The 21,468-nt window shown below is 44.1% G+C and overlaps 1 protein-coding gene across 8 annotated transcripts in view; it reads right to left on the bottom strand.

Moving 5' to 3' along the window:
- The window catches only part of LOC144113914 (uncharacterized), a 48,218-nt gene that overhangs the window by 407 nt on the left and 26,343 nt on the right, over window positions 1-21,468 (bottom strand). For 3 of the 8 annotated variants that reach the window (XM_077647302.1, XM_077647305.1, XM_077647306.1), the window contains 7 exons: window positions 20,492-20,560; window positions 20,288-20,401; window positions 20,161-20,223; window positions 14,422-14,541; window positions 13,052-13,165; window positions 12,877-12,978; window positions 12,730-12,810 (listed from right to left, as the gene is read on the bottom strand). In XM_077647302.1, the coding sequence (XP_077503428.1) occupies window positions 12,730-12,810; window positions 12,877-12,978; window positions 13,052-13,165; window positions 14,422-14,541; window positions 20,161-20,223; window positions 20,288-20,401; window positions 20,492-20,560 (663 nt within the window). Of the gene's footprint in view, window positions 1-12,729; window positions 12,811-12,876; window positions 12,979-13,051; window positions 13,166-14,421; window positions 14,542-14,708; window positions 14,761-20,160; window positions 20,224-20,287; window positions 20,402-20,491; window positions 20,561-21,468 lie in introns of those variants that run through there. The other 5 variants (XM_077647303.1, XM_077647304.1, XM_077647308.1 and 2 more) reach the window with 5 other exon arrangements.

Raw genomic sequence — 21,468 nt, forward strand, 5'->3', positions numbered from 1 at the left:
AATAGAAAAGTTCACCTTCGATCAAATCTTCCCTCTTTAATCTTTAAAGGACTACACGCACCCAATTATAGTTGAGTGTTTTCTCCTTTCAAATAATGCGTCGCACATTAGAATACATGGATCACCGCGTGGTATTCACCTATGACCGCCAAGTAATTTTAATTAGTTTTTAAGTACTTTTAATTTACTACAACACTTAAAACAGCCTACTTCATGAGCAGAAATGACAACAAGCAATGTATCAGCAGTTGTATTGCCGCTTTTTCGTGCCTTGCATGACCAAAGTGTCCACTACACATCACAGCCATCATTCGATTGATGAAATGAAACAGCGTCAAGACGAAATTATAAATTATTTTGAAGTCGTACGCAAATACCACGGGGTGCTCCATGTACTATACCAATGTCTAATGCATCATTTGAAAGAAGAAAACACGCAAGCAAAAATTTGGTGTCTATAGCCCTTTGACACCGTGTTCTTGTAACAGTTATCAGGAATTCAACAAAAGAAAAAAATTAATTCATTAAAACGCAAAAAAACTACCAAAAAGCATTGCTATCCATTGACATATTCCATACAAATTAGTTCCTTCTTCTTGTACTGTCTTATCCCTATTACTTCTGTGTGAAACTACTGTGTATTGCAAAAAAAAGTTTGTTTCCATCCTTACGGCGTGGTTTGAGTGTCCACCGAGATATGCGAGACAGTTAGTCATTACCTCAAAACCAGTGTTATTTTTCATTTTTTTCAGCAGTTGATTTTTAAGTGCAATATGTAACACGGTCATTAGTCATTACCTCAAAACCAGTGTTATTTTTCATTTTTTTCAGCAGTTGATTTTTAAGTGCAATATGTAACACATGACCGTGTCATATGGAAATGTCATGTTCTTAAATTTAGCAAACTAGAAAAAATGTATTCAAATTCAGCAATTAAGTTGAGCATTTCACTGAAGTTTAAATGCTGAAATGATCTGATCACTTTTCCAGATGCTCTATGAGTTATTAAAATGATCAAGAGTGTGGCATCAGTATAATATTCCTGCCATGTTACCAGCTGTATCTTGAGGACTTGTTACTTTCTGAACATGCTTATAAACATTTATTTTGTTTAAACTTGGCAGCTATAGATGCTCCAATATCCATTTGTGTTGCAGTCTGCTGACTTCAAACGCAAGCACAGAAATCCATGCAAGAATAATTTAGATGTATTTTGGATCTTCGAAGCTAACATCCTAAAGCGGCACAGGGTATGAGGCGCTCCGTAGTGGACGGCTCCAGGTTAATTTAGGCAATCTGCAGGTTGTTAACGTGCGCTGACACAGCGGAGCACAAAGGCGTTTTTTGTATTTCGCTTCCATCAAAACGCGGCCGCTGCAGCCGAGACTCAACCCGTGACCTTGGGAACAGCAGCTGAATGCCAAAGCCGCTAAGCTACCTACCGTGGCGGGTCATGTGAGACTGAATACAAGCTTGCAGTTACACTGAAGTCTTTTTAATTGTGTGTGTGCGTGCTTTGAAGCAACATGAAAAAGTAGGTTCACTGTGTTTCCAATGCCAGTCAACATTTTAAAACATTATCAGCTTTTTAAAATTTAAACTATGGACTTTCAAATGAGAGAAAACTTAAATTTTTGTGTTAAAAGAAAAATAAATGTACAAAAATGACTCAAGAATGCCTTTTTTTAAAAAAAAAGTTACCATTAAAAGTGGATCTCTTTGTGAAGGTCTCGTCAGGTATTCTTAACAGCTAACTGGTGGCTGCCTTCAAACAACACAGAAAGAACGTGAAAAGGCACCTTGAATTCTGTTTTCAGATGTATTCATAGCTGAACTTACTTTAAAAATGAAAGTTCTTAGTCTATATTTTCCCTACTTTTCTGTTTGGCATGCCAACAAAATTTGCTGCAGTCAAAACTCACTTTAAAGGGACACTGAGGAGAAATTGAAGTTGGCTTGTATCTATAGAATACCAGCTCCTGATCAAAAACTCCACTCTTACTGAAAACGAAGCTCTTGTAAGGTAGAAAATAGCAAGAACCAAAATACAGGTATCGCCGCCACAGGCCAATCTCGCAAGTACAAGCGTGAAGACGTCATAGGGCAAGGGACACCGCCTTGGAGGATTTTTCCTTCCTACAAGGATCGCGAATCTCTGAGGCTGACAAAGGAAGGTTGCGCGGTTCAAAATTGAAATAAGTTTTGTTTTAAAACCGATAGTGCACTTTTATCACACAAGGAAGACAGACAATCTGAATGTTGGAAGCAAAGAAAACCGATGCTTCGCGGCGCCACAGGCGGCCAGGAGAGTTTCGATTTATTATGGCGCTTCGCGTCTATGAGCTTTGCGTGCCCCGTGGATTTGTTTTTGACGTGCCTCGATTTACAAGCGCCGAACAGCAGAGGAACTCCAAGTGCCGCTTCAAGTGCTAGTTAACCTTTGAAGGAGTCTGTTAAGGCTGGTCAGATGATCCCACGGTCGATTAACTATGATGGCACGATGGTTGGTGATCGTACAAGGCAGTTAGCAGTATAAACAGCACTTGTGTCTTCGTACGCTTGCTTGGCGAAACGTTCCCGGCTGTGCCAATCAACTTCGAACTACTTAACGGAAATCGTTTATTAGGGACGGGAGATAAGATACAAGGCAGTTAAGAAAAATTGCTGATGGCCTAGCTTTGTTAGGCCAGGATATACGTAGCGAAAGCGCGGAGACTTCTGCATCGAAAGAGTGCATTCACTAGATGCGCCTTTATTGATGGTTATATTTGAGCCGTCGTGGTAGAGTGGTAGCGTATCCGCCTCAAAACGTGAAAGGCACTAGTTCGATTCCAAGCCTCGGCACACGATTTTTTTTTTTTTTTTTTTTTCAGTGAGTGGGCGCGGGGTTTCAGTGGCTCCCATGGCCGTTCTTCATATTGCAGTTTTCTGCTTCAGTAACTATAATGTAAGAGCTTATGATTCAATCTCCGAAATTTGGCTGCCCTGGACGCGCTGTATTTTCCAAAAAATACGATCGAAATTGAAACCGGGAGACTCCTCCCACCGGCAGCGACCGCCATATTGAAAGCTCTTGTGCGGTCACTAGTAGGGTATCACCATATCACTATCAAATGCACGGAGCAACGTCGTCTGCTCTCGTTGCTGCAATATGCGCAGCGAGGTCGCATTCCCCCCTGTACTTTCGCGGGCGATCGAAGTAGCAGTCGTCTCCCATATATGAATGACTGGTATCGCAAAAGCGATAACAGTAACGCAGTTTTTCTTCAGTGTAGGTAGGGTGGAACCCAGGGGGCAGCACTCTCGGCGAACGGTGGCCGCCGGAGCAAATCCGTTGGGAGAGTCGCGGCCGCCTGGGTCGGGCGAGCGCCTAGTATGGGGCGGCCGTCGGAAGGTTTTCGGGATTGTTGCAGCAAGGTGGTGGTGATTTGGGCTAGTTGGAGTGACACAGCGATGGATAAACAGTGTGGGAACATGAATACACCAGAGAAACATGGACGAGCCCTGATTGTATGCTGGGCGCTTATTTCCAAGTAGCAAAGCACGATAAACAGAGCAGACGACACAAGGAGAAGGGTGCCCAAGAATAAGGAGAAAAACAACAAAACCAAGGGGAGGGGATAAGAAAACACGGTGAAAAAAGAAGTAGAAAAATACAGAACAAGACTTGTGGCACCCACACATGTGGTACGACGCGACACGAAGCCAGCCACGAGCACGTCGACGAAGCGGAACGGCCGGAGGGTGAGAGGTGGGGACGCACGTAGGCAAAAGCTCAGATAGCGGAAATAAAAAGAACGCTGCGAAGGAAGTGGCGGTGGAGAAGGAAGGAAAGGATGCAGAAGAAGAAAGTTAATGAACGGAGGGGGAGGTGAAACAGAGGAGAAATGCAAATAAATACCAGAAGCTGACGGAAGAACTGAAAATTCGCGTACGTCAGCAGGCTAGTTTCATAGAAAGCGACATTTCTCTGTCTGAGAATAATGGAGGTAGCTCACGTAGTAGACGAACATAATTATTTTCAAAGGTTTCAACTGCCTCTCCGGCGGGGCGCATTCCTCTTCTTCTGGTGACAGAACAGTCTTTAAAGGACGGCATGTAGCGGCGGTCTCCGCAGCGAGCATCAATAAGATGGCCTTTGATCATTCCCTCCACATCGCACTGGTATGCGCACAGCAGGTCGCTGATCCAGCATACTAGGCAGACCCTTTACTTACAAATCTTTGGATTGGAAAAAGCGAATTTGAATTTTTCTTACTTGCCTTCAAGAGACACCCGACAGAAAAATTTGTTTTCGTGTCTATATGGTCACAGAGGAAATCATCGCAACTATAAAATTTATTATCGTTTTATTTAAAGACTGAGTTATGTTTAGAAAATGGACACATTTTAGCCTGTGTCGAAGCCGAGTGGTTGTGGGGCACTTCCCCGAAAAAAAAGTTACAATCATCAAAAGAGAACAAAAGTATTGACAAAGACTTGCTTTACAATTAGAAGGCAGCACTGTAACAAGGCAGGAGGAGGAGAGCGAAGGACGGGTAGAAAAAAACTGGGAAGAGGGGGGGGGGGGGGGGTCGTCAAACCACTCGAGAAGAGAAACGGCGGTGAAGCTGGAAGGGGGTAGGTGCGGGGAAAAAAAAGGAACAAGGAGTGTAAGGAAGGACGCATAAAAAAAAAAACTAGAGTAAATGGACCTATTCTATGCAAGAAAGAGAAATGAAAAATAACGCATTGAAATGCATTTCTAAGCAAGAGAGAGACAGAAAATAACGCATTGAAATACAATAAGCTGATCAAAACCTTACATCGGCCAACTTGCCAGGTTTGAAGAAGAAGCGGCATTTCTCGGTAGATGGAACAATGACGTAGTCTTGTGCAGTAATTTCAAAGGGTTATGTTGTTTATTTTATTTGTTCAGATATGACAGCGAAGATTGGTGCCTGACAGCGGCGCCGGCTACTTCTTTTCACATATTGGAAGAAATCACTTGAATTGGCGACCTAAATGTCAAGCAAACACAATATACACACTATGAATCTGGTGAGGCGGTTTCCGTATTTCACGGTCACTGCAGCGAACGCCAATGTGCCAGTTCATTACTTTTTCTACATGGTGCTGGTGCTTACGCATGCTATAGCGGACACAGTGACCCGTTTGGAGTATATAGACCAAACCACGGTTAATTGAGCGTTATGGAATAACTATCTACGTCGGCGCACGCCACCAGACGCGTTGTGTGGTTCCTAGTGCAGGCCCTTCTGTCAGGTAGGCTAAATGGCAACAGAAAATACGAGGGCAACATTGCGGAGTAGCTCGATTCTTTTAAGATGGTGAGAAAAATTACGAATGCAGGGGTTTGTAGAGTGCCTTATTTTTCTGTTTTAGGAACAACGTCATGCGGCGAATGCTGACATGATTGCCGGCTCACTGCCCGTCGGGACGAGAGCATGCAATCCACTGTTCGTCGCTTTTCTTCGTAGAACTTGTTTGCGGACGTGAAAAACATTGTCCCTGGCGAGTTCAAGTATGTGCTATTGTGGACTCCTGCGCAGCAATTCATCTGTGACCACAGAATATCACCAAAACAACGAGCGAAGGAGGAATACGACGCGCTCCCGGGCATCTGAGCGGAGTGGACCGGCGCAAGTCTCCCACCCGGCCTGCCCTTTCTGCCGCGAGGGGCGCTCGCATCGCGCCGGAGTTACTCCTGCACGGTGCCCTATGGCCGATGCGATGGCAATCAACTTTCGGTGGGCTGATCGGTACACAAATGCTGTCGCTGACGCACTGGTCTGTCACGCTAGACCGACGACGATGCCAGCACGATCAACGATCGCGTATCGTAGTAATGTTAAAGAGTCAGCTTTGTGGGAACCAGAAGAGAGTGGTAGGGGACTAGTTGGTATGACATTCTATAAACTTAAGAATTTTAAAACTTATTGGACCTCATGCTAGCCACGGCGACACACGCGATGTGCGTGTACCAGCGAAGAAGTGCTTTCATTCGGTGTTGCGCATAGAACCGATCGGCGAGGCAAGTGACACGAGCAGAAAACGCCGCACGACGGTGCTGCTCGCTGCTGTCGCTTGAGCTTGTGCGGCCCTTCATGCCCGCGGCCGCGGTGAGGTGACGGTCGGAAAAACTGCGCTTGTGTACCTTATCCGTATCGAAAAAAGCGAAACAAGCGGCTACATATCATATCTTCACACATTGTTACTAATCAGTGAGGAACTTAATTTTGCCATATTCTTGAATTTCGGTTGACGATGGACCGCCGGCCCCTTTCGTGACGAGGCCTAGCGAGTACGCAGGATTCGTGTGTGCGATTTCGGCGATTGCGGAGAGCGAATTCGCAAGTTTTAGTCCCTGCAAGTAGCTGTCGAGCGTAGTTTTGGCTACAGTGCCCTCAAAGCGACGACTGCCTACATCACAGGACGCGAGTACAATAATGGGGAAGTGCCGATATATGTGACCCGGTCTGCATAGCATGTGCAGGAGGCATGCAAGCAGCAGCCGTCGGCGTCGACTGTGGACAACAAATCTGGTTGTTTTCATTAATTCAAGTAATGTCCGAACGTATTTTTAGCTAAACCGATCTAAAATTAAATTTTGGTGACATAAGAGAAAGCAGATACAATTAGCGGAAAGTGCCGGTATCCTACGCGAAGCGTTTCCCCAGCAGGCGATATAGCAGCATCGGCGCTTATTGCAGTGTTATCATGGTGTGTAAATGACTAAAAGTGCAATTTGTAAGCAAGAGTACGTAATATTTATGATAAGGAGAACCCACCTTGCATTTTATGCCATGCAAACGAGCAGTATAGTTTGCGCACAGCCATGTAAACAACCTCAGCGCAGGGCTGCAGTTGTAATCGTCGCACTCCTGGGGCACAATGCGCACGCACAGCAAAATGTTGTACTATTATTTCGAAGCACTCATTTAGACGGCGGCGACTATTCATCGGTGCAGACAGTAAAAGCATTCGTCACGTAGGGTTTTGCACCGACTTAAAAAACAGATGGAATCGGACCCTGAAGAGACGAATAGCTAGGCTAAACCGAGAGATCGAAAAGTATGCAATACAGTTGTGCGAACAAAACTGGTGCAGTAAATGCGATGACATGGAGAAGGGAATGAGCCTAGTGAAAACCTGGAACATCCTGAGACACCTGCTAGACCCAACCCAGTCAAAGTCACAGACGAACATTAGATTGGCCAAAACACGGCACAAATATGAGGGAACAGATGATAGCTTCATGGAGGAAATCAAACAAACATACATAGGGAACATAGCACGCACTAACCTGCCAGATTATGAGGGACCGGGCAATGAAGAACTCGACACGCCCATAACAGAGGCGGAAGTGAGAGCGGAGATAATCAAGCTCAAAACTAAATCGGCTCCAGGCCCGGACGGAATAACCAACACAATGCTAAGAAACCTGGATGATGAGTCGATCACTGCTATAACTAAATACATGCAGCAGGTGTGGGAAAAGGAGAAGCTACCAAAACAATGGAAAGAAGCAAGCATCATTCTTATTCCCAAACCTGGAAAGCCCTTAAAATTGGAGAACCTCAGACCAATCTCCCTCACCTCGTGTAGGGAAGTTGATGGAGCATGTAATCCAAACGAGGCTAACCAGATACATGGAGGACAAGAAATTATGGCCAAACGAGATGGTCGGATTTAGGCCAGGCCTAAGTACTCAAGACGTTATGTTGAGATTACAACATGACATCATAGACTTTCGGACTAAGGACACAAAGGCAATCTTGGGATTAGATCTTAAGAAAGCTTTCGACAATGTAAAACATGAGGCGGTCCTATCGGAACTTCAGGAGATCGGTGTAGGCGGCAAGATATACAACTACATTAGACTTCCTGTCTAATAGGACAGCCAAAATAAGATACCAGGATCTGGAGTCAGAAGAAATACAGCTAGGCAACAGAGGTACACCACAGGGATCGGTCCTATCCCCGCTCCTCTTCAACCTAGCCATGAGAAGCCTCCCAGCGAAACTGGGAGGAATCGAGAACTTACACTTTAGCATGTATGCGGACGACATAAATGTCTGGATAAACAAAGGCAGCGATGCAGAGATAGAAAACAAACTTCAAACTGCAGCAGACACAATAGTGGAGTACGCGGCAGGAAGGGGGCTAGCCTGCTCGCCAGAGAAGTCAGAACTCTTAATATACAACCCGAAATTTTTAAGATTAAAAAGGGATAGCAATCTTAGCATTATGGTAGGAGGCAAACCGGTGCCTAGGGTTGACAAGATAAGAATTTTAGGCCTTTTTATTCAGGAAAATGGATACAATGATGAAACAATTAAGAAACTGGAAGGATATGCAGCGCAAGTAACTGGAATATTCAGAATAGCGCTCAAAGGGAGAGGACTCAAATAAAGGAGCCTAATAAAATTGGTGCAAGCATACATAATCAGTCGACTCGGCTACACTACACCATACCTTAACATCCGGGCCCCAGAAAGAGAAAAGTTGGACTTAATAATTAGGAGGTGCTACAAACGAGCGTTAGGAATACCCATAAGCACCTCAACGGAAAGACTCCTAGCTATGGGGATACACAACACGTGGAAGGAAACGGCCGAGGCGGTCAGAACAGCTCAGCAGGAAAGACTTAGCCAGACATATACAGGCAGAGCCATTTTAGGCATGGTAGGATTGCAGGCAGACAGAGGCATGCAGCAAAAACAAGACATCCCGAAGGAGGTCAGGGAACATCTCAGAATAGACCCACTTCCGAGAAACGTGCACCCCACCTTCAACAGTGAGAGGAGGGAAAAGAGAGCCGAAGCCCTCATGAGACGCTTCAACGAAATGAATAAGGAGACGGTAGCATACACGGATGCGGCGAGCGGTAGACTGGGAGCAGCTGTAGCCTCAGTGGTGGATGGCAAGGGTGCAGCAATATCAGCAGCTACGATATGCAGCCGCAATTCGGAAGTAGCAGAAGAGGTAGCAATAGCACTTGCTTGCGTGGGAACAGAGGCAAACTATATAGTAAGTGACAGTAAAACAGCCATCTACAATTATGGAAGAGGTAGAGTCGCATCAGAAGCGGTGCAGATTCTAACGGGGAAAAAGATGCATAGAAAAATTAGCCTAATATGGGCACCAGCCCATACGTCAGTACCAGGCAATGAAGCGGCACACCTTCTAGCTCGAGATCTCTACCTCCGAGCAGAAGCGGAACCGCCAGATTGCAAGGAACTCGACGAGAGACTACAAACATACATAGAAATCATAGAGAATTACAGACTGCAGAGAAGAACTGTCCCTCCTCCGGACAAGGAGCTCGGGAACAGAGACGCAGTAACCTGGAGAAGGCTACAGGCCGGAAATTTCATAAACCCGGTATGGGCGTCACACGTCCTACAAGACGAGGACATAGAAGATAAATGTAAAAAATGTGGAGAGAGGGGGACCCTCGACCATATAATTTGGCAGTGTGTACACTCCCCAGGGGTGAGGGAAGGAATAGATAGTAGAGAAGCCTGGGAAACCCTTCTGCAAAGCGCGGACCCCGCGACCCAGAAGAAAGCTATCCATCTGGCGGCAGAGGCCGCGAAGAGCCAACAACTCTTTGCCTGCATCTAGTTGCGGAGGCCCTGGCCTCTGCCCCTAGGCCTGCGCGCCAGGGGTATGGAGTAGAGGGCCTCCATTTCTGATGGAAATAAAAGTTTTTGGAACTGGAACTGGAACTGCAAGAGGCTTGGTTCCTGCAAAAAGGTTCTATGAATCGAAGGAAATGTATGTTGGACTTACAAACGCGTACATGCAGCGCGGAAGTCGTCGCACTCGGAACTTTTCTCTGCTCCTTTCGTGCCTCAAGGTTACTGTAGTGCACCTTTTGATAATTTGAGTTTAATTATCGAGTGACGAATAGCAGACAAGAACTTGGTAGCTAGCTACAAAACGCCGCGGCTTTCACGGCGCACAACGGCGAAGGCATGCACGGCACGAGCCGCTTTTCACATACGGGAGCACTTGACTGCTCAAAAGAGACCGCACTCATAATATATGAACAACATGCTTTTACGCGTAAATAATAAAGCAGGGGTCCATCGATTTCTGTTTCCTCAACAATCGGAAAGTGGACGCCACGAGCAAGTCCGCTTTCCCAAGGATCACTCAGCTCGCGTATGAAGTTGAACACGTAAAATGCATCTTATTTCGCTAGGCTAAAAGAAAAAAACTTTTCGAGCGACCGCTGTCTATGCTGTGCATGCAAGCACCTCAACAGCTCGCAGCAGACGACGCGTGGCGTGTATGCGCTTGTGACATCAGCAATCAGAGGTTGCCAGACCAGCAAGCAGTTCGCAAAAGAAACAAAAAAAATTCGTTTTAAAAATATTTACCGCACAGAATCAACTGAAAATTGGGGAATTGTAATTTAACCTGTTGGGAATTAAGGGCGATAAACAGGATATGCGTAAAAATAGGCTGTCATGGCCCCTTTAAGCGCAGGCTCTGTTAAGGCGCGTTTATACTCCGGCGTAACGCGCGCGCGCTGCACGGCGACATCACGTCGGCCAAAGCGAGACCCTCTATACTCCAACGGCGTTTGACCGCCGACTTCGGCGGCTTCGGTGCACTCTGACCGCACTGGCGGAGACTTGGATTATGTCTCTATTTCACGCCGAGTGCGCCAGCCGCCGCCTGCCCGGCCAGAGCGATTCGGCTCCGCGGTGAGGTTCGCGTTGTGACGTAATTCATAGCTTCGGCAGTTGTGCGGAGCTGTTCTTTTCGAGCTCTCGGCTAATTTAATCCATTCACAGCACACATCTGAAGGTACATGCAAGTGGGCGAGAGGGCCCGATCTAGTGAACCCGCTGGATCCAGCGGAAGCCGTTGAAGCGTCGTGCGTCGGCTTTAGTTTCAAGTCGCCAACTTTAAACGCGAGCGCTCTTGAGCACCCATCCGTTTTTGTGCGGCCAAAAAAATTAACCTGGCTCTTGCAACCGTGGGAGACCTCGACGCCGCCTGCTGCACCGTGCAACCGCGTCGTTCAAGGAATCACAATCCGTTGGCCCCAAAGCCCCGGCCAGCCTCCGATGGGCGCAACGCGCCGACCTTGTCCTGGCCCTTCGCGACTCCCCGCACTGGGGTTATGATATTTAATTTGCAACGGCTGCTCACGGCGGAAGAAGGAAACGACCCGCCGGCGCCTAACCTAACCGTGCTCCCTCAAAAGCATCGATCGCATGCTCTGTGGGGCTGAGGCCGCTGAAATGCAGGCCGGAGTTTTTGCGAGAACTTCGTCGTCGGGTTCGGGAACGGGATCCATCATAACGCTGGCAAGACGCCGGTGCAAACGTAAACGAAGCGACGGTAGCGACCCCCGATAGTTGCCTTCAACGTGCAGCGGCGGTAGCTTTCATTTCGGCAGCTGCTAGACCGTACCGCTAGCCACCAGAAATCATGGAGTATGCGTTTACGTCACGTTTACGTCACTTCATCCTAGGACGTCATAAGAGTTCGCTGTGACGTCATAAGAGTTCTTGAGTCTGAATCGGAGTGGCGGGAAAATTTTTTTCAACTTCGAATCCGAATTTCTTTGAAATAAATGCATATTTCGGTCCCGGACAAGAGGCAACAAAGCCATGAAATGCCAAACTATCAGATTTTGCCAACAAAAAAAATTTGATAGAGTTCTCCTCACTGTCCCTTTCAGATCTACTTATGTTGTGACTTACTAAAAGCTACGGAAATATTAGCTGCTTTCGAAACATCTTGCAATTTTAGGAAGTTATGTACCAAATTTATTTAACACACTGTGTCAGAGTGATGAGCTTGTACTACTTTCAGCATCAAAAATGCATTTTTCACAAGCTTCAAATTCAAAGCAAAGTTGTAGCACCATGGATAAAAGTAGTGCTTCATCATAATCTTTAACGTTTTTTTCTTTTTTGTGAAATATTCACACCTGCAAAACAACTTTCTTTGTTCTACAGACTATTGAATATGTGAAATGTAAAAATCCAGAATAAGTGCATTAAATATAATGACGATGTCAATTCTCTCGTGGAAATGCCCATATGTACTTTCTGTAACAGCTAACAGCACTTCGTCCGAATTTCTGCATGCTGAACAGCAAACTGTGAATGGATATTAGTTGCAAGATGACTTGAATATCAGCTAAGGTTGTCATGATCCCTAAACCAAGCCTCACCAATGAAATACATGTGGTGCAGTTTCTTGGAAATTTTTCCTGAGTAAGAATTACTATTTTGAAAAAGTTGAAAAACTCCTCATCCATGTATTAACATTCACCTTACCCTTTAACTGCCAAATTGATTCTCAAAAAATTACCAAAATCGCAATTTTTCTGGCAATTTTTGTGAGGCTTGAAATGTGCTAAAAGCTCAAAATGCGTTCCTGGACAGCTACCACCCTCTAGTGTTGAAAAAATTACAACCTACGTAAATTCCGCCCGTAACTAGTCTTTAGGAGTGGGAGCAACGCAATATCGGGCCGGATGAGTGTAACTCATCATTGGCAGTATTGGTACCATCTCCATGACGAGTACAGCTCGAGTATCGTGGTTAAAGGGTTAAAGAAGCTGACGTGAATGCTTAGAAAGATGTCCGGTGTGAACAGAAAGAAAGTATTCAATCACTTCCCCACACATCTGGCATGCAAAAAGCTATGCTTGGATCAGAAGCAAGTCAACAACTCCATGAGAAGATTTCTTACCTTGTTGCGTATGTGCCTCAGTAGTGTTTCCATTGCAGGTGAGCCACAATGAACCTTAAAATCTAATGGCTCCTTTCCTATCTAGAAGAGAATATTCTTATTAAAAACATGAAAGAAGCAGGCAAATGTGCCATTAGCACAGCTTACCCTGTCAAGTGTATGCTCGGAACAACCAGCATTCATGAGGAGCTGGACTAAGTGCTCCCCATTGCGCATGCCATAGGCATAGTGGAGGGCAGTGCGGTGATGCTGTAGAAAGCACTGATGACAGCTGAGTTGTTAAAACAGGTGAGGAATGCTGCAACATGAGTTCGAAACCTACCTGATCCAAAAGGGTGTCTATAGACTGACCATAGGGTATGTTTTGAAGGATTGTTTTTACAATACTAGGGCGGTTAAACAGCACAGCTCGATGGAGGAGTGGTTGACCGTCTCCCTGAAAACAAAAGTCTTGTTGCTTTTCACTAGTCTTTTTCTTTCAAATAAAATAGCATTGATTAGTGAGCTAATATGGTTTGATCTTCAGGGACTCAATACTAGTGTGCCCAAAGGAATTTCAATACAATCAACCATGAAAGCTCAGATAGATGGTGCACAAGCATCGACAAAGCTTATTTTGAAGTGAACATTTAGAAACAATTAGTAACCTTTTCTGATGCTTTTCACTTGCACTACCAGCTGCACAAATTTCAGGGGCACATAAAGTACCGCAGTCTAACAACAAAGGCGCTAATTTCACTGAAAACGTAGCTTTTGTAAGCTAAGGAAAGCAAGAAAACTAAATACAGGTTTTGCCATCGCTGCCTAATTCTGCACATAAACTTATTGACATAAATTCTGGGTGTGGCTCTTAGAGGCTAGGCTCCATTCACTTCCTGATAGTGATCACAGAGTCCTTTTTGGTGCGGTGGCAAAATCCAATAAATGCATCTTCTGCTGCTGGACAAATGTTAAAGGACTACAGACACCTAATTTAGTTGCATGTTTTCTTCTTTCAAATGCTGCATTAGACATTTGAATACATGGACCACCATGTGGTATTCGCCTATGGCCGCTAAATAATTAATAATTGAATTTCTTCTCGTGTTGTTCTGGCCTCAGTTTCATCAACCGAACGACGGCTGTGACATGTAATTGAACTTTAGATCATATGAGGCACAGAAAAATGCAATATAAATGCTGGTACTACCTACTTTTGACTCATTACAACACTTAAACCAGCCTGCTCCAAGAGCTAGAATTGCAACAAACGATGTATCAGCAGTTATACTGCCATTTTTTTGTGGCTCGTGTGTGACCTAAAGTCCAACTAAACGTCACAGCCATCGTTTTATTGACGAAACTGAAAGTGTCAAAAAGAAATTCAATTACAAATTATTCAGCAGTCGTAGGCAAACATCATGGGGCGCTCCATGTACACCAATGCCTAACCCATCATTTGAAAGCAGGAAAAGCAAAAATTTTGTGTATAGTCCTTTAAACATGCCCAGAAAGAGCCATAGAATAAATTTTTTCTGAGAACAAAAATCAGATCGAGTTACTCTCGGTGTCCCTTTAAGCAAATCCATGATGGCACCTACCGTGGATGCACAGGTGGTCACTTGCATTCATGCTCCCTCTAATGAATCCACTAAATATAAGCTAGCATTACACATCATTATCAGCTAAAAATGCACTATTTTTATAACCCACCTTTTGACATGCTTGCCAACACATATTTGTCCTGAACACTGTAGATTTGTATGTTCGTAACTCTTCAAATCTTTCATAGTCTCCGTCCTCAACAGCTCTCGCAAGATTTGCAATCTGCTCCTGGAAGCATTGAAAGCTAGTTAGTGCCACAAAGGCAGTACTCATTCTTCCACTGCAAGCTGCCTACAACATCAACTACCATCAGCAATCTGTCATGTAATAACGCTTAGCTTTTACACCAGATTAGTATGCTATGAGGAATAGCAAAAGTCGTTAACTGATTTCACCTTTTATTTTTGTCTAAACTTCCAAACATTGGTTGATTCACCTTGCCCTACCCTGAAAGAACAGGCAGTTTAAAACAGTGAGAGAATATAACTCACTGCACTTGAATTTGTTTCTTTTTTTCCAAGAGAAACAATATATGCTTGCAAAAGAGCTTAGTAAACAATTGGCAGCAAAAAAGAAAAACACTGGTCATGAACCTCAACTTTGATGCACTGGTTAGCTGAGAAATAGGGGTGTGCGAATATTCAAAATTTCGGACACGAATCAAGTATGTTTGATATTCGGTTCATATTCATATTGAGAATTTTCAAATATTAAAAAATTCCCAAATACTCGCCACCGATCATATTGGCACCGTGCAGGAGCCCAGGGGACAGCACTCAATGAACAGGCAGCACCGCCAGTGGCCGCCGGAGCAAATGCATTGGGAGAGTCAAGGCCGCCTTGGTCGGGCACTTGCCCGTTTGGGGCAACCATGGGAAAGTTTTCGGGATAGTTGCAATGAGGTGGCGGTGTTTTGGGCTAGTTGGAATGACATAGTGATGGATAAACAGTGTAGGAACATCAAGACACAAGATAGAGAGACACAGACAACCCTGGCTTTGTGCTGGGGATCTATTTATAACTAGCAAAGCACATAAAACGGAGCAGACGACAAAAGGTAAAGGGTGCCCAAGAACAAGAAGCAAAAACACAACGAAGTGAAGGGGAAAAGATAAATACGACGAAGAAAAAAGTAGGAAAATACAGAACAAGGTTTGTGGCGAATGCTCCCTCCACATGTCGTGCGTCGACCAAACCGGACTTCCTGAGGAAGTATTCCTAGGCAATTGAGAATGTTGTGAGGGGAGGGATGTACTTTGGCAAAGGCTCGGAGAGAGCAAAGAGAAAGAAAACGATGGGGGGGGGGGGAGTGGCGGAGGAAGAAGGAAAGGAGAACAAGAGTAATTAACTGAGAGGGAGCTAAAATGATATATGAATAGAAAATACAAGAAGCTGATGAAAAGCCTGAAAACTCATGACCGCCGGCTAGGTTTGCAGAAAGCGACATAATCCTGATGATGATTATGGATTTTTAAGGTGCAAGGGCATCTATGGCCAAAGAGCGCCATGGCACAAGGTATTCTTCGATTACTCAAGGTGGGGGACATAATCCTGTTTGTGAGAATGACTGAGGTAACCCTGACGTAGCAGACTAGGGCAGAATTAGTTTGAAAGGCTTCAATTATCTCTCTGGTGGTGCAGTTCCCCCTTTCTCGTTTAAAGGACAGCATGTAGCAGTGGCCTCTGCAGCGAATGTCAGTAAGATACACATTGACCATTCTTTCCACATTGTACTGGTGCACGTAGGCAGTCACTGGCCCAGGACCCTAACTTATCATTTAACTTGCCAATGCTCCATAACTGGAATATATGTCAATTTTTATACGAAAACATTACTAGTCCCATTACGGAAAAAGCCAGAGATGTGTGTGTGTTAGTGTGTGTACTCACAGGTGGTACAGAAAATCCCTGTGATAGCAAGAAAAATAGGGTGGCGCAATCAAGCAGCCACTTAAGACAATCCTATACATGTCGTTAAGTTAATATATACTCGCCAGTGGCCAACCTCCATGCGGCACTGGTTTTCCCGACAACATTTGTTCAATTGTCACTCTGGAGGGGCAGTTCTCTGCAGTGAACGCCAAGGTGTCACTTGATCACCATGGTACCGGTGCTCATGCACGCTATCGGGGACAGAGTGAGCCGTTTGGCCAATATAGGCCGAACTACAGCTTAAGAGTTATGGAATAAACAATTGCGTCAGCACAGGCCACCAGACACACAGGGGCCACACTGCAGAGTAGCTCGACTTTTTTTCGGATGGTGACAAAAATACGAATGCAAGGTATGGTAGTGTTCCTTCTTTTTCTCTTTTATGAAGAACGTCATGCAGTGAATCCAGACATTGCCAGTTCACTGCTCGTCAGGATGAGAGCCAGCCACTGTTAGTCTCGCTTTACTTCATACAGCTCATCTGGGAACGTGAAAAACTTTGTCCTTGACAAGTTCAAGTATATGCTATTGCAGACTGCTGCACAGCAATTAATGTGCGCCCACAGAATGCCGCAAATGCAAAGAACGAAGGAAGAATACAGTGCATACCTAGTCAGTTTTGCCTCATTTGTGCGGTGCGGGCGGGCACGTGTCTCCTACCAGGTCTGCCCTTTCCACCGTGAGCAGCGCACGCATCGCACCGGAGTAACTCCTGCACGAAGCCTATACCGTGCCGACTTTCAAAAATTCAACCCAGGCGAAACCACAATATCCAAGCAAATTATCTGACGATCGAGTATAAAGTAGTTCCAGGAAAACAATACAAAGGTCCTGTTCCCTTTTTTTTCTGCGTCGTTTATCACTTGGACCAATCGCATTTTGACGACGTTAGGCTTGACCTTGCGCGAAATTCCTCAAGTGGGCTTCCCCACATATCAGATGTGCTGTGAACAAGATGCCCGACAACCCACTACAAACAATCGCAACGGAAAACGCTTTTTTTTTATTCTGTAATATTTTACATACTTAATGGCCACACCCATGGCATTCGTCCTGTCACCTTCAGAACTCTCCTAGCATGAGGTGCGCCATCTTGTTTTGGTCAACTATAATTTGCGGGAAAGACCACTCGCGGAACTTTGCACGAGGCTACTGAAGGGGCAAGTCAAAGTGTCACAGCAAGGCAAGCGATTATGGTGCATTGTGACCAGTGCTTAACTTAAGTGGGCATAACGACCGGCGTGACAACAGTCGGAGGGCCCCCGTCTCTAGGCCAAAAAAATAGCCTGGCCGCGTAGTTTCGGTTTCTGAGCTTCGCCACTCACCCATGGTGATGGCAGCTGTTGAACCGTGCATTCACCAGAAGTCCAATCCTGCTCTGCACCGCTTTCGGATGCCGAATGACGCGTCATTGGTAATTTTTTTCGTTTTTAGAAGCAGTCTCGCCGTTCCAAGACCAATGTGCGTTCCCCTCACGTACATTCGCGTTTTTCTTCCAGCACGCCGAAACTAGGTGATTGTCATGGGCATATAGGTGTATGCGCGATGGAGCCATCTCATAAGGCTATACGGCATTTTCGCATTTTCGGCGGGGTTTTTTTGCTTGCTGTGCTTTTTTACGGGGGCCGCGGGGCATTTTATAAATCGACCTTCAGATAACCGGGACATTTCTTAGGCTCCCTTGAACTCCAAATTAATGAGGTTTTACTAGCCATCAACTCATCATATTTTTTGTTGCCAGCCTTGTCATTTTGTGGATTTCATTTTGCATGACCGCATTACTGATTGGATACTGTTATGCTGTCTAATCAAGTAGTGTACATTTCTGTGGACATCGAAATCAGTCTAGTTTTGTTTCTTTCAATTGCAAAGGCCACACACTATTTTGAAAAAAGTAAGGGCAACAACATTTGCTTGTTTGTCATTTTCTGAAATAATCTTTTTGTACTGAACAGATGTTCAGTATTTGATTCGATATTCAAAGCCATTTTTTCTTCACATTCATATTCGATTCGTATTCGAAAATTTCAATATTTGCACATCCCTACTAAGAAGTCAATATTCAGGTTGTCAAAGATGTGTAACATAACCAAGAGGCAGCAGGGTTCCCAAAGGACTGATCTTCCATAATTCCAACCAAGCTTCCAGCAATACTAGTAGTAAATCAGTAGCAGCATACTCTGGTTCCTTTAGTCTGCCTTGTATTTGCAAAGCAACTGTGGTTGCATGCACAGTTGTTCAAAATAATTTTGGCACCATTTCCTCCCACTGTTCTTGCTGCCTTCAGTTACATCAGCAGGGTTAACACAAACGCACTCTTGCAGCTGCAGCAGTAAAATTTTACTAGAAGAAAGCTGTAGAATTAATCAGTGCCTTTCAAAAATCACAACAAGCACTCACCACCAAATTATTCATGTGGTATTTGGTGAGAATAAATGTTTATACAGTGAGCATTCTCACGAAAAATAGGGATGACATCCCTCAGAATAATCCAAAAATTTCAGATATTTGTGATACACAGTTACTAAAACATCTGGGAAAAATAACATACTCTAATGCATAAAAATAAAAATTTCCTGCCAGGGACTGAGGTCTTTTAAGAGATGTGCAAGCAACAACATTTTACAGAAAGGTCTTTTTCTGCCTTGTATTGTGAAATGAACTAAGTAAATTATTTGCTGCATTTGGAAAAGGCTGGGCAATTTTTTTTGCACACAGATTTTTTTGCGCTCACCTGTAGCTGGCATCATTCATAAATAATCAATAAGCAATTCTGGCCAAAGACTTCATCTGAGAGATCATCTTTCAGCGACATGTTTCGCATTGGTCTACAGGATTTTAAAAAATTTTTTATCAAAACTGCATTGTGATGCTCTCGGGAGATGACCTTCCTGACTGTTCACTTGGCACACATTTTTCTGTGCAACTTCAGGTAGCCTGCACATTCATCTTTGAACTTAGACAAAGAAAGCCTTTAGTTTTTTCCAAGCAGCGACTGCGCCTTTCTGCATAGGTGGCATAATATAATTATGAAAAGGCGAAGCACCTGTGCAGAAACCTGAAATTACAACATTTTTACTTTACACATGTATGAAACAAACCAAGGAGTGAGTCTAAGAACTCTACTCCACCCATGTGCATGGCTGTGTTGCCTGCACTTGTATGCAGTGTGTGCAATCAGGATTTTCAATGCAGAGGGCCAATGCCTAACCTTCAGTGGCAGTCTTGTATGCATAAAAGAAGCTAAAAAAAAGTGATGGCATAATAATCAGCCTAGCAGGCACATGACAGCTCAGTATCATCCATCATGGGTGCCACTTCTGAAGCGCCCTCCTGCTTCGAATTTCAGTTCTTTCTGTCTTCATATTCCAGTTTGAAGGCCAACCTCTTTATCTTCCAGTTCTACCAATGGTTTTTACAGTGCTCTCATCTTGGAAAAAGAATTAACTTATTCAGTCAGCTAATTCAAGATACATGCATGCATACAGACAGACAAAATAAATCAACTATGTGCTGCTCCTAAAAGAACATTCTAACTTTGTTATCAAAGGACTGCAACATACCTCAGCCAATTCCGTGCCTGTCAGAAGCACCTAAGAATTCCTTCCGTTTGCCTCGGTGAAGCTGTGCGTGGTGATTTGACTGATTCATACACAATGCAGAAATAGCAGCATTGCGCCGCTCTACTTTTGCATTTGAAACCCTTTTCATTGCCGTGCATAACAACTTTCATAACACCCTAACTGTAACTGACAAATATGAACATATGTTACCATCAAAAAGGAAATCACACTTCGTTTGGGCACCCATTTTAACAGCAGCATCATGTTCAGTCCCTAATCAAGGTGTGCCCTCCAAGGAGTCCCAACAAGTACATATGCTCTGTGCACAAAATTATTAGCACATGCTCCATACCTGGTACAGTGTTACACCCTCCAGGTACTCAACGGTATCAGGTGGCAACTCTTTGAAAGTTTCCTATTGAAAAAAAAACAGCAAAACATGAGTACCTAATGCTTCAACAAAAGACAAAGATAATTACTTTTATGGTTCTTACTCTTGCAAAAAGGGTGGTAATGTGGTCATACCCACATAAGGCTAGTATTTGCCACTGATCCAGGTAACTTGTGGAATCTTTCACCCAGTCCTTAACCACCTGAATATTTAGGACAAGCATTAAGTAAGCACAAGTAATCAATTTTTTTTCATTTAATAATATGTAACTGCAGCAGACATCAAACTTTACCTTGTCAATTGCTTCTACATAATGAAAACGGTTTGCCAGCTTAGCAATGTCTCTCACTGTCTTGTTATCCTGATTTTAAAGAAAATGCGACCATTTAGTAAAAACATAAATAGTACCCACCCCCCACAACCAACAACTGTACGACACTCAACAAACCATCGAATAAAATTTCAAACAAATATAACTGCCACACTGCAATCTACATGGTGGTATTCTTTGTGCTTTACAGCAGGAGGTAAAAAAACTACACTAGCCTTGCCAGTAATACAAAATACTATACTCTTAGCTAAGTCCTCTTAAAGAACTGTAGGCACCTGATTTTAGGTGCAAGGTTTATTCTCTGTAATGATGCATAAGACACAGAACACATGAATCGCCATGTGGTATTCGCCTACGATCATTAAATAAATTATAATTGAATTCATTCTCGGTATTGTTTTGTTTCAGTTTCAACTGAATGATGTTTATGTCATGTAAGGTGTGTTAAGGCCATGTGAGGCATGAAAAACTGCAATATAACTGCTGATATGTCATCTGTTGTCATTCCAGGGGACCCTATTACGGAACAATCAGAAATCCGATCAAAAGTTATTGACAGTGACATCAAAATGAAGAAACGATAAGACATCAGCGCATGACGCAACGATGAATCAGCCATTCACAGCACGGTGGCGCCCTGAGAGCATTTATTTGCATGGCGAAGGCCGTCTGCTAATTTTTTGTAGAAAGATTTAAGAAAAACGCAGCAATAAAATAAGCAATATTCTATTTTACTAAAAAGCTGTGCTTAAAGTTGAAAAATATTAAAGAAAAAAAGGAGCATACGAAGTTTTGCTATAATAGAATACAACTTAAAAAAACAGCAATTAACACTGGGCCACGATGCGCGGCGTACTATGTTACTCCGCTAGCCAGTCACAAAAGTAAACGAAACCAGCTTTTTAATGTTTGACTTTATTAAACGAGTCAGGTATCAA

Source organism: Amblyomma americanum, chromosome 1 (genome assembly GCF_052857255.1).
Source record: "Amblyomma americanum isolate KBUSLIRL-KWMA chromosome 1, ASM5285725v1, whole genome shotgun sequence".
Lineage (NCBI taxonomy): Eukaryota > Metazoa > Arthropoda > Arachnida > Ixodida > Ixodidae > Amblyomma > Amblyomma americanum.